At 33.5% G+C, this 18667-nt stretch overlaps 2 protein-coding genes across 2 annotated transcripts; one reads left to right on the top strand and one right to left on the bottom strand.

The window, feature by feature from the left end:
• The first annotated feature begins 5149 nt into the window (after positions 1 to 5149).
• Positions 5150 to 10875, top strand: BSK6 (kinase with tetratricopeptide repeat domain-containing protein). The gene is made up of 10 exons (XM_022041680.2): positions 5150 to 5440; positions 5523 to 5743; positions 5854 to 5989; positions 6836 to 6969; positions 7048 to 7153; positions 7306 to 7391; positions 8067 to 8255; positions 9310 to 9474; positions 9809 to 9922; positions 10444 to 10875. Exons 1-10 carry the CDS (start codon positions 5359 to 5361, stop codon positions 10684 to 10686), a joined length of 1476 nt encoding a protein of 491 aa, XP_021897372.1. The 5' UTR covers positions 5150 to 5358; the 3' UTR covers positions 10687 to 10875.
• Positions 10876 to 12055: 1180 nt separating this feature from the next.
• Positions 12056 to 16553, bottom strand: LOC110814292 (uncharacterized). Its single transcript, XM_022041713.2, has 2 exons — positions 15759 to 16553; positions 12056 to 12481 (listed from the first exon to the last, which is right to left on the bottom strand). The coding sequence occupies exons 1-2, from the start codon at positions 16193 to 16195 to the stop codon at positions 12235 to 12237; spliced, it is 684 nt and encodes a 227-aa protein (XP_021897405.1). The 5' UTR covers positions 16196 to 16553; the 3' UTR covers positions 12056 to 12234.
• Positions 16554 to 18667: the final 2114 nt, after the last annotated feature.

Here is an 18667-nt window from a genome sequence, read left to right as displayed (position 1 = left end):
TGGTATGCAACCCATGTGCATTGACGGGCATGCTTCAGATTCAACATTCGTTAATTATTTTATTTCAATATATATATAGATAAAGGTGATACAAAAGCAAAAGCCCAATATCGCCCTAATCAAACTTTAATCTTGTTTCTTTTTGTCCGCGAGAAATGTTGGGAACTTGAATAAAATTTTCAATTTTATTAAATTTCATAACCATGATTGAAATTTTCAATTTTAATAGACATTGAAATGATAATTTAAGAGAAAAATATTTCTCTTCAATAGATTTTATTTAAGTTTATACTATTTATTTATTATATCCTAAAAAATGTAGTATGATTCAGTAAAAAATTCACTTGTCTTATGCTTACTCAAAATGCCAGAAATATGGGATAAAATCTATTTTGTTGTGAGAGTGAAGATCCTTAAATGCTACACCTAATGGTTAGCCTAATCAATCTCTTAGTATCGAGCAGAATTTAGTTGAAAGAACAAATGCTGCATTTGGGTCCCAAATGCTAGATGTAAAATGAAGCGTAAAAGATTTAAAATTGTTGCATGTGATGGACAAGTATATTGAGCTTAGAAAAACATACATATGACAAATAGAATAAAGCAACGAAGATTGGGAGTGAGGTAAATTTAAAAATGCATATGCCAAGACAAGACATCATTATGAAATGAAAGCAGGATTGTTTCGAAGTCCTCTATGTGAAGGGTGGATGTGGGGTTGTGTTGACAATGGAGGAGACCACATATGGTTGTCTACAAAAGCAAATATTAATTTGTGGCGCAATTTAAGCTGCAAAAGGCAATAAAGAGAAGCCATGAAAATGCTGCAACATTACTACTAATCATTCTTCTCAACTCTTACTAACCCACCACTTTTTCCTCTTTCTTTCCATCCTCTCTTCTTTCCCCATTTCAAATATTAGATTTTTACATTTGCCAATATCTTTCGTTTGCAGGGTAACTCGGATATACATATGATTAGTACAGTGTTTTTTTAAAAAATTTTGTCAAAACAAGTTCGCCGATACTTCATTCACTATCTCATTCAGTTTTCATATATAAAAAAAAAAATGCTTTGCTAAATTAATTTAAGCAAAAAGGTACACTAGTATAAGATCTAATAAATTGTGAAGACCAGCCCCACCTGTGGATTCTTGTAATGGTGAAGGTATGGCGATAAGATAGGCGGCGGGGCTTCTGCCGTAGAAAGAGAGAAAACTTGGGGGTTTGGTAGAGGAAAAGTTGGTACTTTTTGGAAATTTTGGTTTATAATACCAAAAGTTTGGGTTTATAAATTATACAAAAAGAACCTGAAGTTCATTTATATATATAGTTTTTCTTCAATTATATAAATTAGTTATATATTAATTAAAATAAATTAAATCTCACACCATAATTTTAATAAACGTTATAAAATATCAGGTATAAAGATATATACAAAATTTGTGTACTAATATAATACAAAGTATGTGAAGAATATATATAAAAAATATTTCATGACATTTAATTATTTTAATTGAGATATTCACCATAGAATAAAAAAATTTGATATAACATTTTTTATTTTTATTTTTATAAAGATGTAATAATTAAGTATGACTTAATTTCTAATTAATGTATGTAATGAGTTACCAAGTCTTTATATTATAATAACCCATAATTGAGACCAGAAATATGTATAGGTTTTACATAGCATAAAAGCTTTGACAACTTTCATTCAAAGCCAATTTGTAAGCCACCTCTATTGATGGAATTCCAATTCAGAGACTTATAAAACAATTTATAATTATTCTCTTAATCACTTTTCATATGATAATTTTGACTATGAATTCCAAGCAATTTCAGAGTCAATTTGCTTCAAACTTAGTTGTATAGCCTGCCAACTCTACTTTGCCATCCAATCACCTAAACATATATATATATATATATATATATATATATAATTTATCATTCAAAATTCAAAATTTGAATGATAAAACCAACTTTAAATTTGGTCCTCCATCTTTCAGTTTTTTTTTTTTAATTATTTGTTACTTTTTAAATTTAGTCTCTAATATTTAAAAATAAATAATGAGACTTCTATTTTTTGTATTCTTTCTACTTTGATTATTCTATTACTTTTTCAAAATTAACAAACAATTTAGATACTCTAACTATGTGAAGAGATTTAAAACAGAGAAGCAAAGGGAGTTCAAACCAAGTAGAGAAGGATAGAGAGGTCGAGAATGAGATCAAGAGCGGACCAAAAGACTGAGAGATAAAAGACAGAGTGGAAACAAAGAGAGTCAGGAGATTAGAAGCTGAATGAAATTTGATTTCGTTTCATTCAAACATGATTATGACTTTGGATAATTGAGTTTGTTGTAGTTTTAGTATTTTATAATATTCTTTTTTTTCTTTGTCCTTAAGTTTTCTAAGCATTTCAATTATTTTTAACTTCAAGTTCTTGATTTTACGCATCATTCTTACCATAAAATCATTTTTTTTTGTATACGTACTTTAATAAAAATCGTCAAAGCGTGAGATTACATCAGTAATTGAATGAGTTCTTAAAGAAAATTTAATATTTAATTAGTTAATAATTTAATATTTGAACAGTTTTAATGACTTTTATACGCCACATATTATGAAGTAATTTTTTTTTTTAAATTTGTAGTAGAATTATTATTTTGATATACATAAAATTATTCTAACAAATACTAGTTTGTTTTAGCATCAAATGTTACCTTCCATATTTGATTTGTCATATGTTTTGTTCTTCTGCTTTATATGGATAAAAAACAACTGAATGCTCTTCAAGTAATAAACTTATCTTCTTTTTTTTTGTTAAAGCATTTACAACATAATTACACAATCTTGGAATCCAAAAAATAAAAGAAAGTTATTTAAAGAAATTCATATAAGAAAGAACATAGTTTCCAAACACTCTAAACTTACATATAATGTTCTTTGGTGAAGAAATAACATGTGAACAATTTGCAAATTTCCTTTGACATGCAAGTGCTTGATGTCCATATTCATTGCCATCTCTAACTCATATAATAATACAAAGATCTCAACAAGTTCAACCTTATTTAATTTGGTGTTCTTCTCATTTTTGTAAAATTTATATATCCATTCTAATCCTACTTACAAAACCAATCCCCCCATCTACTAAACCTTTCCCATGATGGAAGCCAAATATTACTTTTGTTACTTGCTTGCTTAACACTATGACTATATGTATTATCATGTACATTGTGAACTTCAAGGAATATATTATATAGTTTTTGAAATAGTAAGAAAAGTTCCACATTTTTATCTTGAAAGACCCATGAATTTTTATTTCACAAGATTCTCCACGAAAATTAATATAATCTAGGTTCTATAGTTCTCATTCAATATATTTAAACCAAATACTAACCATCAACTGAAAGAAGATGTGCGATTATGATTACCTTAAATAGGGCCTAAGCTGTATTATTTGTTGGCGTATTCACATTCCTTAAAGGGATGTACTATTATCTTCTACATGTTGGATATTGACTTTGTACCTGAATGCATTTTTCATTCAATATGCTTCTTACATGCAACATATCCTTATATGACACAAGATGTTTCACCTTAAGTAGAGTAGGATTATGCCAAATTCTATTTCATGCAAAAGTGGTGTCTCATGAGAAGGAATTACTTAGATTTTTATTTCTTTTACACCACGCACAATAGTAACCTAATCTTATTGTGTATTCCATATTTAGTTGTGGCCAAATCCACAAAAGTTCTAGATATTTATTTGATCACTAATGCAGATACCTATTATGTTCATCTACCAGATAAAGCCAAACAGACTCCTCATCTCAACTCTTTTGTTGTTCTGAATATATTTTGAAAAAGAAATCACCAGTAAGTTAAATGAAATTGGAAAAGTTAGCTAAAGATTTATAAATATATATGGGTGGCGTGATGCATGGTCAAATATCATAATATGAGATTTAATTTGAACGTTACATTATAATTGCCAATTTTATGGGATAATTAGTAGAGATTTAAATAAAATAGTAGTATATGATGAGAAGTGTGAGGTTAAATAGAAGAGTGATAGTTGCCTTCAACAATTTCAAAGTATGTTGTTTGATTGTAAATTAGTTGATTTGCACTTTCTAAATATAACTAACTAAATTTTTATTTACGAATAAATATCATGATCGTATACATTGAGACACCCACCTTATAATATATGTAGTAAATACATGCATATTATTACTAATATATATGATTCATTATTTTTTTAGTATAAATAAATAGAAAATATTTTATTGTGTGAAATTCTACTATCATATTACTGGTATGAAATTCACAAATTATAAAATATACTTTAACTAAGATGATAATAAAACACATGTGTAAATTTGAGTGATATCAAAAAATTTAACTAAATTATTTTTGTGAGAAAAATTAATTTGTTTAAAGTTTTTGTACAAATTTTACATTTTCACAATAAAAGTATAACTCCATTATTTTTACTAAATAACTATCTAAAAAAAAATAGTAAATATAAGATATTAAAATTTTACAATCATATTATTTTTCATATTTTTTATTGATTGTTAATTAATTTATGTAATTTTTTTTGAGTGAAATACATATAAATTCAAAAATAAAAGCTTACTTGAAGTACTAAACTTAACATAAATGGTTGAACCAAAAAAATTAAAATGTTAAAGAATTTATAATATAATTAAAATGGCAACCAACAACAACTTATATCCAAATAATAAAATTTGCAATGATAACGCTGGTTAGTGATTAGTGTAAGCATTAACATAACTAATTGAGATTTATTAAGGATAATCCGCTAACGACTTCACACTTAATTGACATTTTAATCCACAGAGTGTGCCACGTTTGCGCGTAGAATTGCATTATCCGCCAAAAATTAAAATTAAAAAATTTAATTGAAATCCCAGAATTGCCCCTTCAGTGATATGAAATTTACAATAACAAAAAATCACAGAGGAAGGAAATTATGAGTGTGATGAGATGCAGCAGAAAAAAGCAGAGAAAAAGTCACTTTTGCAATTTCATGAAAACGTGGCTTACACACATATTCGCCATTTTCATAAACATAAAAACAAAATCTAATTCTAACCATTTCCCTTTTCTCACAGAGAGAGAGAGAGAGAGAGAGAGAGAGCAGGCTTAGGATAGGTAGCTAAAAAGCTGAAACGACTTCTCTCGGATCCACATACACCATTTCTCTCTTCCTCTCAATCTCAAACCTGAAACGCCTTTCGCTGAACTGGAATCGCAGGGCTGCAATGTTCGCCATTTGATCCTTTGACCTCCGGTTAACTCTTTCCTATCTCATCCATTACCGTGATGGGAGCCCGTTGTTCTAAGTTCTCCTTCTGCTGGTTCCACTCTCACCTAAAAGCCTCCGTCCTCGAATCATCTGATCTCGGTACTCTTTTTTTCTTCACCATTACTATTTTTTTTTTCCGATTTTGAGTACGGGAAATAAACTTTCTTGTCGTTTAATGCAGAAAATGGGGGCAAAAACGACCGAAATACATGGCCGAGTTTCGGTGAGTTCAGCTTGGAGCAACTGAAAGCAGCCACGTCTGGTTTCTCCCCGGATAACATAGTCTCGGAGCACGGTGAAAAAGCTCCCAATGTTGTATATAAAGGGAAGCTCGATAAGGACCGTTATATCGCCGTTAAGCGATTTAACAGACTCGCGTGGCCTGATCCACGCCAATTTCTCGTCTGTCTTTACATTCCTAATATCCTTTTTTTGTTTTATTTCTTTCCGGATATCAACTTTTCTTTACTGTTACCAAATATTGAATCAAGTGGCTAAATGTGATTGATTAGGAGGAGGCGAAATCGGTGGGAAATCTGAGAAGTGAAAGGTTGGCGAATCTAATTGGGTGTTGCTGCGAAGGCGATGAGAGGTTGCTTGTTGCCGAGTTTATGCCCAATGAAACACTTGCCAAACATCTTTTCCACTGTGAGTTCTCCGTTTCTAAGCCAAGCCATTTCCTTCTTTTTTGAATTTAATTTCACTATATTCAACTTAAATGTATATACATGTAAGCAATGACGTTGTAGTTTAGAAAATTTGAACATGATGTGGGTTCTGTTATTTATTTGCATTACTAATCACGCAATAGCAGTGTTAATGTCATTGTTCTTATTATTATTGCTGAAATAGTGTTAAGATCATTATATTTGTTAAGACTTCAATGTTGTCTCTTCAAAGGATCGGTTATCTTAAAGTGCTCAAAAGGAGGTGGTGGTTGGCTTCGTGGTAGTACTTTTTTTTTTTTCCTTTTTCAAAAGATAAAGAAGACAACAATATCTGGTTGGCCTTTATGGACTCTTCATCATATGCCCTTCTTTCTTTCATGAAAATAAAATTGAAAAATTTCGGGTTCTAAATTTGCTTCAGTAATCACAGACGCTTGAGATAATAAAAATACTAATTAGGTAAATGAAGTTACTAACCAAACAATAATGTGATTAATGCAATTCTTTTTTTTTTTTCTTTTTTTGCTCTTCTGACTAGAGAGAGTGAGAAACGAACCAAATAGCACTGCTAAATGGTGGTATGACCAAATTTGATTGGTCTGTCTTATGACATATAGAACTCCAGGGTCAAGGATGAAGGATTTTAATTTTATCCTAGGAAATCCTTACGCGACATGTAGAACTCTAGCAAATATCACCTCTGTTTTTTGCTTCTTCTAACATAGGTTTTTGTGAATGTGTGAGGGTGTGTGTGTGGGTGTGTTTGTGTGTGTTTATGCATGATGTCTGCTCATTTAATGATTTTTAAGTTATTGAATTGGTGTAGGGGAGAACCAGCCCATGAAATGGGCAATGAGGTTAAGGGTGGCACTATATTTGGCACAAGCCTTGGAGTACTGTAGTAGTAAGGGAAGAGCTTTATATCATGATCTCAATGCTTACAGGATTTTGTTTGATAAGGTGAAGTCATCCACACTGCTTTTCCCGGGCCATTGATTCTTTTGTCTCCCTCATAACTTTTAGTTTGTTGGTTGACAGGATGGTAATCCCAGGCTGTCTTGTTTTGGCCTTATGAAGAATAGTAGAGATGGTAAAAGTTACAGTACGAACTTGGCTTTTACTCCTCCTGAATACTTGAGAACAGGTAATTATTATAAACAGGAATTAGATTTGTGGTACTTTCAGGTAGTTTACGACAGAGTTTGTAAACTGTTTAAAACATCAATGTGCGTGCTGGACATTTTGCATCAAGATTTACACTAAAGCTGAGACGTTTTTGCATTCCCATCTTGGCAGGTCGAGTGACACCAGAAAGTGTTGTGTACAGCTTCGGTACCCTGTTGCTGGATCTTATGAGTGGCAAACATATCCCTCCAAGTCATGTAATTTTCCTCTTAATGATGATATCGCCCTAAACTGGAATGTAACTGGGTAACTAATTCTGATTGATAATAATGACATTGTCTCCAAGTTAATAATAAGTCCTGAGTGAATTTTGCTAGGAATTCTGAGTGATAAATGCTGGTTGTTATGGAAAGGAGCAGGAGGATAATATGTTTGTAGAAAATCTGCATATGGCAGATCATATTTAAAGAAAAAAGTAGGGTTTTGTTGCCAGTTGTGATAACGTACGATCCTCAGCATTTTTTGATTCTTTCTGGGGCACGAGATTGGAATATTAACAAACTTCATATTATGTTTTCTCTACCATAAGAATGATGTTAGTTCCTTTTGATTATCTTACACTTGAGAACTCAGCATTAAAATTTAGATTTCTGTTTATATGATGGAAAAGATGAAATGCATTAGTATGTCCATTTTATATATTGATGTCGAAACAGAGTTTGTAATATGCCATGCTGGAGCAGAATTCTGCACTGTTTCTATATTACATCACGCTGAGTTAGCTTTAGAGCTTTTTCTTTAATTGCGTGGAAGTTCCTGGGCAATTATCTGATGCCATACTCATTTTGTTGGGTGTCATTTATTCTGTCTCGAGTTAATTAGTGTGTGTGTGTTTCTTTTAACGATTAACAACCTGTTCAACTTGTTCCCAGGCACTTGACTTGATTCGTGGAAAGAATTTTCTGATGCTAATGGACTCTGCTTTGGAGGGTCATTTTTCCAATGATGATGGAACTGAACTAGTGCGACTAGCTACCCGTTGTTTACAGTATGAAGCTCGTGAGAGGCCAAATGCAAAGTCCCTTGTCACTGCTTTGATGTCACTTCAGAAAGAATCAGAGGTAAGTATCATTTTGAGTTTTTAAAGAAAGTTCTGACCATGTATCTCATGTTGTCTTTTTTTCTTAGTTCAAAGATTCATTTGAACACTGTTTTTATATATTAAGTCTCGTAGTATCCAGTTGTAGATGCCAAATTAACGTAATGCAGCTCAAAATGCAAGTAGCTGCACTGAGTTTACACTCTTATATTTCAATCAGTAACAGTGAATATTGTGTCTGTACTGTTTGCCAAGTGAAAAATGGTAGTTATAGACATCTATTATACTGCAACCTATGTGTTTTGTGCTATTACAGGTTAAGCCTACTGTACTTGGATGATTCATGATGTTAGGCAAATGGGAAAGGGTATCTAAGAGTGGTATCCTGGGAGAGTCGGAGAGGAAAGCTGGTATATTGGAGAGTGTATGTAGTGAGAACATGGGGTAAAATGAAGTTTTACTAGCAGAGAAGCTGGTAGGATTCATGATGTTTTGTTGTTTCTGACCAACGAATGTCAGCTTCTAGGTCATACCATGTATTTTGCTTTTGTTTGCTTGCTTTGTTAGTTCTCTCCAAATTTTCTTCCAATATCACAGACTGTGATCCTGAGCACATTAGTCAAATAAAAAGTTGTCTTTCTCTTGGGTTGTTGAGGAATTAATTATGTTCAGTTATAGCTGATTTCATTTAAAGATTTCTGTAATTGGCAAGTAAACTTGAGAAATGTCAAGGTTCTCAGTTGCAGATTTGCAGTAATGAATGCAATTTGTTGTGTCTTTGGAGGAGGTTGTGAAGTTAAATTCATCATTATTTATATCTTATTTATTTTTGTGTAGTTAGTTGGCGTTAGCAATGGTTTCATGGTGCTCACTTGTGTGGTGTTCACTTGTGCTAGTTTTTTTTGTGTTGATTTTGCCTATGAGTTTATATTCTGGTCCCCGGTTATCTCAAAAGAAAAAAAAAAAAGAGATTACGGTCTCCAGCTTGTGTGATACTAATTTGAATATCAATTCAGAGATTTTCTCTTTTTGCTTTTTGTTGTAGAAGATCTTACTAATAATTAAAGTTATTGTAGGTCCCATCTTATGTTTTGATGGGTATCCCAAATGAAGCGGCATCTGCAACACAGCCATTGTCATTGACACCTTTTGGTGAGGCTTGCTTGAGAATAGATCTTACTGCCATACATGAAATATTAGAGAAGACCGGATACAAGGATGATGAGGGGATTGCCAATGAGGTATGCTGTTGATACCTATCTTTGTCATATGGCAAACTGCTGATTGTCAGAAGTTAGAATTTTGCTTTTGACATTTTGTAGAATCTAATAGGTCTTGCCAGGTAGGTTGAGAATTGTTCTTGGAAAAGCTGCTATACAAAATGTGGCTGGATAAAAGGATGTGGACCATTATAAATGATAAATTCTTGCTAGGCATGAATTTTTTAAACCATCGTAAAAAGAATTGAGAATAAAAAAGGGAGACAAGAAAGCCATTTGGATGGTCTGCTTAACAATGCTTCAACTCTACTTTAATTTGTCTGGCCTTGATGCTAATAATTCTATGGCATTGCAGCTATCCTTTCAAATGTGGACCAGCCAAATGCAGGAGACATTGAATTCTAAAAAGCACGGGGATACTGCTTTTCGAGCAAAGGATTTTTCTACTGCCATTGATTGCTATACACAAGTAAGTCATTACACTTGGAGAATTTTTTTTTCTTGTGATTCAGGTATTGGATTTATTTTCAGATACATTCTTCCAGCTTCCTCAGGAAAAATTCTGCAAAAAGAGCGATAAATTCTTCTAAACAGCCTGTTCTTAGCTTTTTTTTTTTGGCTTGTTAAAAAGTCTTTTTAACTGTTGATAATAAATTATCTACAATCTCATGTTGAGATAGTGAAGAAAAAAGGTAACGCATTTAGTTGGCAGTAAATAGATGAAAGTGCAGTATTTCAGAAACAGTTGAAGAGACTTTTGGTCCACATTTTTCTTGGAAAGCATTTTTCTTGGAAAGGACATTCTGATCATCACCTTGAGTGAAAAGTTTTTTGAAAAATCAAGTATGCAAATGATAAGGTTTTTTCAGCAGACCTACCCAAAGATGGCTGTGCTAGGGTGAATTTTAATAATTGGTTCTTGTTGGTTTAGGATTTTTGGAAACTCATGTGAATTAGTGAAGGTGATATAGATTTCATTTTCTTGTGTAGTTCATTGATGGCGGGACAATGGTTTCACCAACTGTGTATGCCAGGCGCTGCTTATCGTACTTGATGAATGACATGGCACAAGAAGCCCTCGGAGATGCCATGCAAGCGCAGGTTGTGTCTCCCGAGTGGCCAACTGCATTATATCTTCAAGCGACCTGCCTTTTCAGTCTTGGCATGGAAGCAGATGCACAAGAAACACTTAAAGATGGCACTAACTTGGAGGCGAAAAGGAACAAGAATTAAATATGTATAGGTTCTTTTGTTTTTATATATATTTCTCCTTTCCCCACATTGCTTTGTTCAGGCTCTTGTATTTATTCCTCATTTCTCAGCTTTATCTGGTTTTCATATTTGAGCTCTCACCATCAGAGTTCACACGATCCTTGGGTATTTGGTTTGGCTTTTAATATTTTAATCTCAAGATTCGGGTGACGCATGTTTTACAAACCTAAAAATCTAGAGGATATATCACCTTTCCTTTTGAGGAAAGGTTGTATCTCATCTTTCTTGCTTCTTAGCAAACTGCCATAGCATTGGAAGAAGGATTTAATATACGACTTATGTTGGACAAGTATTCTCGTAGATAGCAATATCAATTGACACTTAAATTAATTTACTTTTTTCTCCTAAAAAATTTAAAATGCGATATTGTTTAATATTTGATGTTAATGATAAGTTTGAAATAAATTTGATTTCTTATGGAATTTATCTGGGCATCTTGCATCTGGCCTTCACCAATACTCTTCGTGGATGATTGATTTTTTGCACTATGCGCAAGGAGGAAAGAGTTGACCGTTGTTTGTTAGTTTAGTAGTTGTTGTTTCGAACACCTCCAAGCATGTAATTGTTATTCTGCTTCTTTTTCTTATATTTTTCCACCAATTTTGTTCTGTGCTTTAACTTGAAAAGCATCCTCCACATTTCCTTGCCTCACAAGCCTCCTTTGTTCTTGTCCTTGCAGTGCATTCAATCATTTTGCCAAAGGTGATGCTTGACAGATCTTCAGAGTTTTACGTGGATAAAATTGTAGCTTCGAACATTTTCAAGAATTGTAAATAAGATTTTCCAAATAATTCTAGAATCAGAAAAATCAGTAACAAGGAGTCCTACTTTGTTTCACAATGCCAAGGAATTTGTCGGAGTATTCCTTGATTGTTTTTTATTCTTTCATCTTTTGCATGTCAAATTCTCGGATCAATTCAGCACTGCATTCCTTTGGTCCTTTCATTTATATCACATTCTTGCTTAAAAAAATCTCAAGTTTTAGTTAATTGTCTTCAGCATCATTATTCTGGTAGAAATGTTGGATGCTTAAAGAATCGTTCTTCTTGGGATAATTTGGTGATGTTTTACATTCCCATAAAAATATAAATAGTTGAAGAACCATAATATATTTCAGAATTTTAATCATGAACTGAGTATTTATGATATCGAGACTGATATCAAGCGACAAGGGTTGTGTATACTTGTTTTATTAAGGTCACAAAGCATTCATCTTGCTAAATTAGAAGGGCAACAGCAATTATATAAAATTATGGGGGCCTTCTTAAAAGTTTGCATCTGTGTGTGCGTGCGTGTGTGATACTGGAGTACAATAAGCCAGACAAAGCTCTGATAAATATTTGGGATATGCATGTATATAGATAAACAAACTTTCTACATGTATTATGGAGAAGATATCAACCTGTAAGTACCTAAGAAATTTTGCAGGTCCTTTCACACAATTGTCATTTTCTTTTTTCTGTTTCCTCTTTATTTTTCTCTTTTGCACAGGCTGTGTTCAGTGGAAGTTCACGACGATGGCACATTGAAGTGAAAGAGCCATGATATAACAAATGCAAATATCATACAAGCGAGCAGGAAATTCAGGAAACGATGACCATGCCAGAAGCTCCTTGTCTCTCCCTGCGGTACTGATGCTGAAACAGCAGCTGTTGCTGTAGCTATAGCATTACCACTCTCGTTTGATTGCTCGGCCAATTCAACCTCATTTGCCCCAGCAACATTGCGAGCAACTGAATTACAAATCTCGCATGTCCTGTAAAATTAACAAGGTTCCATAAACATAAAAGACAGGTGGCAGAAATAAAATATGCAGTCTAACATTTAGGTGGAACTACTTCAAATGATGAGCTCCAGTAAGATTCTCATTGATCTCAACTAGTTGAAGGTAAATGCTCGGTCCAGTTGAGAGCATGAGTTTTTGAAGATGGAATAAGACTTGCTAGAGTAGCATGGATATAAGCCAAATGAAATGAGTTATAGATAGAAACTTTGCAAATTGCCATGAGATAACCATGCCTCCCACATGTACAAGCTGCTCTCTTTTAACAGTAAGAGCTATCGGATTCGAGTATGCAAATTGTTGCACATGCACAAACAGATACACGTAGTATTTCGTATAACATCCAACAAGTAAAATGATCAATCAAAATGTTCCTCTGTGATCCTGCAATTATGATATGAGAGCCAAGACCAGACTATAAGCCAACTGGAGAAGATTTGTATCAAAAGTTGGCCGGAGTGACAAAGACAATGGTGGCTATCGTAAGTAGATGCAATAGCTAAATTTTTTATAAAGTAAATAAAATCAAGTTTATTATTCAAGATATAAGCATTCCATTCTTTGGTGTGAGTTTTCTGCTAAGAGAATCTTACAATTATTTAAGGTTAAATGACCTATGCATTAAAATATAATTGTATAGAGATGAGGTTGGTGATACATCATGTTGTCAAGACTAGGGAATGCAATGGATATAATTTCTATTACTCTCCTCGAGTTTTCTGTAATTAATATAATTGTAGAAGAATATCCAGTACAAAGACAAATGGAACGTCAGTTGTCACTGTACCTGGTACAGAAAATATTTGTATTTTTTGTTTTATTCTCTATAGTAGTACTGCTGTATGTTGTACCAAATTTTTAGAAGAATCATCAAGAAAAATATCTAAAAAAACCCATCTTTCCTCTCTAATATTATTCTTCTTCTATCCTTTCAGCTCTTCTCTTTCTCTTATCTATTCCTCTGCTGATCTCTCTTTTCTGCCTCCTCCGACCTTAAAATCTCCTTAAAAACTAAAGCAAAATCTGTTTGCAGCTCTGTTAGACAATCAGGTTCCCCATAAATGGTATCAGAACCAAACGATCTGAGCAAACCATTATCCTCCCTTGCCAAGTTGGGAAAAAACAAGAGAGAAGCTGCAAATCCTGATTCATGGAGTGGTGCGCAGATCAAAGAGTCTGTCTGGAGGCTGGATCAGCATATCCAATACTTTGTGACAAAAATAGCTGCCAAAGATTTATTATTCTGCAGCTAGAGAAGATGACAATAGGTCTGTTAAGGTCCATGCTGTTGACTTAACCAACCATGAAAGCTACTGTTCCTCTAAGCAGGAACCAACTCTCCCTAAACCCTTTAGCATCTTTCTACTCTCCACTCCTCAATCGCCCCTCCCTCTCATGGCAAACCCAGAAATGAAACAAACCTCAATATTTGATTCTCCAAACCGTATGCACAAGCTCAGCAACAATCAATTTCACCAGTAAAGGAGAAGACGAAGATGACAACCAGAATGACGTCAAAGAAGGAGAAATTGACGAAGGAGAAATTGATGAAGAAGAAGAGGAAGTGGAAGACAAAGAGGAGCTGACCCCACCGAGGCCCCAGAACCCGTTGGTCTAATTCCATGAAGATAGATTTAAGAACCTATACTAGAATAGATCCACGAGATGATCACCAAGGGCACTATGAAAACTAAGGAACCGCTTAAGCAAGTGACCTTCATGCATAAGAGCTCCTTAAAGCCGAAAAAACCTATTGTTTTCAGCCTCCCAGCCCTCGAGCATTATCTTGAGGATGTTCGCGAACATGAGTGGAAAATTGGATGGGGAAAACCAACAAGCCATGCATCTTATTTTTCCCTCAAATGCCCTTGGAATGATACTGAAATCTATGAAAAGTTTTATCTAACTCTCCTACATTCTCTCATTCTCCCATTATTGCTACGCAGCTAAACCCTGAGGACAAGGTCAGAAGGGGGGAAATGTCAGAACCTGGGAATGCAATGAATGTAATTTCTGTTATTCTGCTTCGATTTTATGTAATTAATGTAATTGTAGACGAATATCCAGTACAAGGACAAAAGGAATGCCAGCTATCTGTACCTGGTACATAGTTTGTTATTTTTTGTTTGATTCTCTCTAGTACTGCTATACATAGCATCCAGATTTGTAGAAGAATCATCAAGAAAATATCCAAGAAAACCTGTCTTTTCCTCTCTAATATTTTTCTTCTCCTATTCTCTCAACTCTCCTCTTTTTCCTATCTTTTCTTCCTCTGCTGATCTCTCTTCTCTGCCTACTCCAACCATAGAATCTCCTCAGAAACTAAATCACAATCTGTTTACTAGCTGCTGTTAGACAACCAGGTTCCTGATACGTTATCATATTGAGGTTTCTAGAGTGAAGAGACAACATGAAACACGCAGCAAGCGAAAATAGGATTCACACATACGAAGAGTGGAAAAATAAATGCACTTTCGATCAATTTTATGATGAATTGAGGATCTAAATAATATCTAATGATATGCTGAGCATAATAATTAAGCATCAGGAAATTTTTTTTATGAGAGTTGAGTATATAATGATAAATGAAAAGTCAATTGCCACTAAACACAGGGGAAAAAATGATTCCGGAATCTGCATTTAACTAATGGAAAATTATTACTTTGGTGTTGCAATCTTCCACCAAGAAAAACATCAATAGAGGGTCAAGTCTCCACTCTGATAAAGCAAAAGAATCACAAAGTAGAGATTAGAGGTACTTTAACTTGGAAAAGAAACGGAACAAGCAGGAATTGTGGACTTATTTAGACAAATCAGTGGGATTTCCTAATAATTTAGCTTTAACTTTTTGCTTTACTTTTTCCCATCCACTTATTTGTTAAGGTATTGTTTCTTCCAACTTTCCCTTGTATTTCTTTATATCAATGTTCATATACACTCAGCTTCTTGCATTTCATAAATTAAATAAACTATAATTTTCAAGAATTTAACGCCCACAAAATGAACTCCTTTCGGTTCGGGGCAAGATCATTGCTAAAGTTTCTTGGAGAAGTAAGGGAAATTCTCAATCAGTAAAGGTAAATTCTATGTTTAGAGTTGTAGCAAAACCTAACAAACACATCAAACAAACAGATGAATGTCGTGACAATTATCAGATGAAGATTTGGAATTTCCAAGCAAAAAAATTAATGCATACGGAAGAATAAACAAAAGCATTAAAATAAGAAGAAAAAGAGTATCTGTTACTCACTTATTTCCCTTGATCTTGAACCATGCCTCAGCACACTGCTTGTGAGCAGCAGCCAAATCATCCTTGCAAGAACATCCCAACTGAATGGGAGCTCCAGATTCATGGCTGTTACTCTCCAACCCCAGATGACAAATCCTGCAATCTCTCTCTACTTTGGCCAAATGCACCTTAATTTCAGGCGGGCCACGTTCTATCTCCACAACCACCGACGTGTCAGACGCCGAAGACACCCTCCTCGAATCAGAGTCACCACGGCCACCAATTTTCCCATCAGAGACGCAAGCGAAGCTGTATTCATCATAGGAGCCCCCGGTAGTTGAGTAGAACTGGGAGTAGCAGGAGCCCTCTTCAGCGTCCGAGAAGCAAAGGCTGCCGTCGCCGACGCTTACGTCACTCCGGCGATGATGCGTGCCGTGTTCTAAATCGATGTGGGACATTTTGTTAGAAACAAAAAGTAGTAATTTTAGTTGCTACAAAGTTATGAGAGGGAAATGCGAGGATTTAAAGAAGTGGGTATTGGATTAGTTGAATCTCAACTCCATTAATGATGTTTCTACAAAAAAAATAAAAATAAAAAGAAAGAAGTGGCATGGTGATTTGTTGAAATTGAAGAAGAAGAAGGAGAAGAGAAAAAGACAGAGCGAGACAGGGAGAGGTGTAGCAAGAAGGTCGACAATGGTGGTTTTAGACAGGGACTACATGCTTAATAGAGGAATACAACTATAAGACATGCACTGCCTACAACAACAGAAACGTGCAGTGTGTGCGTCTGCACTGGGAACTGACCCAGCAGATTACATTGATAAAGCAGAAAAAAAGAAATCCGATAAAAATAATTATAAAAAAAAGTTTGTTCGTAGGATTCGGAGGTGTACGGGGATGTTTGTCCGAAATGGATTCTGTACGTGTGATGGTACACGTGGCGCGATGGGTGAATATTTTCGTATGATCAAGCGGCGTATATTATAGGGCCACGTAGTCGTTTGTAAGATCACTCTCAGTCATGGTTAATTTGCAAAGTTGATGTAAGTTGGGCAGGTTTTTTTGTCGTTTTGGTCCTCTCTCGTTCATAAAACGCCACGCTTTGTTGCCAAAAACAATTGGTCCCCAATTCGTGAAGGGTAATTTCGTAATTACACAACAGTTAATTTCTCTTCTCCCCTATATTAGTTTTAAAAAAATGGTTTAAGAGCTTTCAGTTAATCGATACACTAATTAAATTGGTAAATCGAATTATTAATTTGTGTGTTAACTCGATTAATGATGTTCAAATTAAAGAACCAATTTATTTTTTCTAAATTAACTGCATGGAATTTCAGGCTATAATGGTATGCAGCCGACTGTAGATCAACAAATATTAAGCTTCCGGCGATTAGCGACGTTTGTCGGTTGATCTCATGCGTGACGAGCGACGTGTCATGTAATGATAGGGTAGTATGGATGGAGGTTGATACGCCGGCGGAGCATGTGAGTGGAATTTGGAGGTGTGTTGACTGAGGGGTGAAGTTGTTAGACTGGGTGAACCAGGGGGCAAAGTCGGGGACGGGGACGCCTATGTAATTATCTATGGTGAGAGTTGTTGCGTGAAGAACACAAAAGGAATTCTTATAAAATTATTTATTTTTTAATTTAAATAAAAAAGAAAGAAAAAGGAAATTTTTTTTCAAAAGGATTAAAGAATGAATTCAATTCCTGAACCCACCCGCATCTAATTTACTGCATGAAAATAATGCTAATTTTTTGAAAAAAAAATTAATAAATCATTTTTTATAATTTGATTTTTACACTTACAAAATATTTTTTTAATTGATAATTTTTTTTATTATTATACAATTGTGAGAATTTGGATTAGAAGTAAGGAATTAATCCATTTAACAGAATTGTTTCATTTGAGCCACACATATTATAGTGTGGCATATAATATGATTAATTAATTAATAAATAAATAAAAATAAATGAAAAAAAAAGAGAGCAAATGTGATTAAGTAATTATAGCTTTTACCAAGTTATTTGATATTTTGATAAATAAATTAATAATGTTAGTTGTTATTATTATTATATATATATATATTTTTTATAATTTGAAAAGAAAAATGAAAATTGTTATCAATCTAATCCCTCTCCATCTTTCTTGCATTTGTGGCAGCTCAATATCAAAGCCAAGAGATTATAAAATTATGCAATTTGTAAAAAAGAATTTTTTTTTTTTTTTTTTTTTTTTTATAATTTTATTCTTATTTTCAGACATAAGTTAGCTATAAATAACTTTTACACTTTTGATAAATGTATTTTATATTTACTTGCTTATTCCAAAAAAAAAAAGACGTATATTGCTTAACATGGCAGGCTTCGACTTTATCACAGTGCTCATACGTACGTACGTACGTACGTGTATATATATTTGATGACTCAGTTTTTGAACACCTTTCATTAAACTCCCTTTTTTTTTGTTTTAAAATGTGTAGTCTGTGGATGTGACATATAAAGATCTTTTGCGATACTTAAAAATTATTATTTTATTATAATTAAAGTTGGTTGCTTTTAGTGCCAAATGTTTTCTAGCAATTTTTAGAGTTAAAAACTAGTATTACCCATTACCAGAACTTACAAAATATATATATATTTTTTTATGAAGTTGGTAATTATTTATTTATTTATACCATATTTATAAATATTTATTGAAACGAAAGTTGTCATAATTTTCTTAAAATAAAAGAAGGTGCAAAAATTAAGCAGTTTTTATGGGTCGAAAATGGCATAGATCGTGTTCTAAACCCCAATTTGTGAACTTGAATCTTATCCATAATTTACCATCTTAAAACCAAAAAAAAATTTGGTGAAAGTGGAGATACTAAATTATTAAAGACAACGTGTGTAAGTTGCACTGATTCCATTTTTCATATAGTTGT

Source organism: Carica papaya, chromosome 8 (genome assembly GCF_054855325.1).
Source record: "Carica papaya isolate Zhongbai chromosome 8, ASM5485532v1, whole genome shotgun sequence".
NCBI lineage: Eukaryota > Viridiplantae > Streptophyta > Magnoliopsida > Brassicales > Caricaceae > Carica > Carica papaya.
The sequence above is the reverse complement of the archived record's forward strand: the minus strand, read 5'-3'. Positions and strand labels throughout refer to the sequence as shown.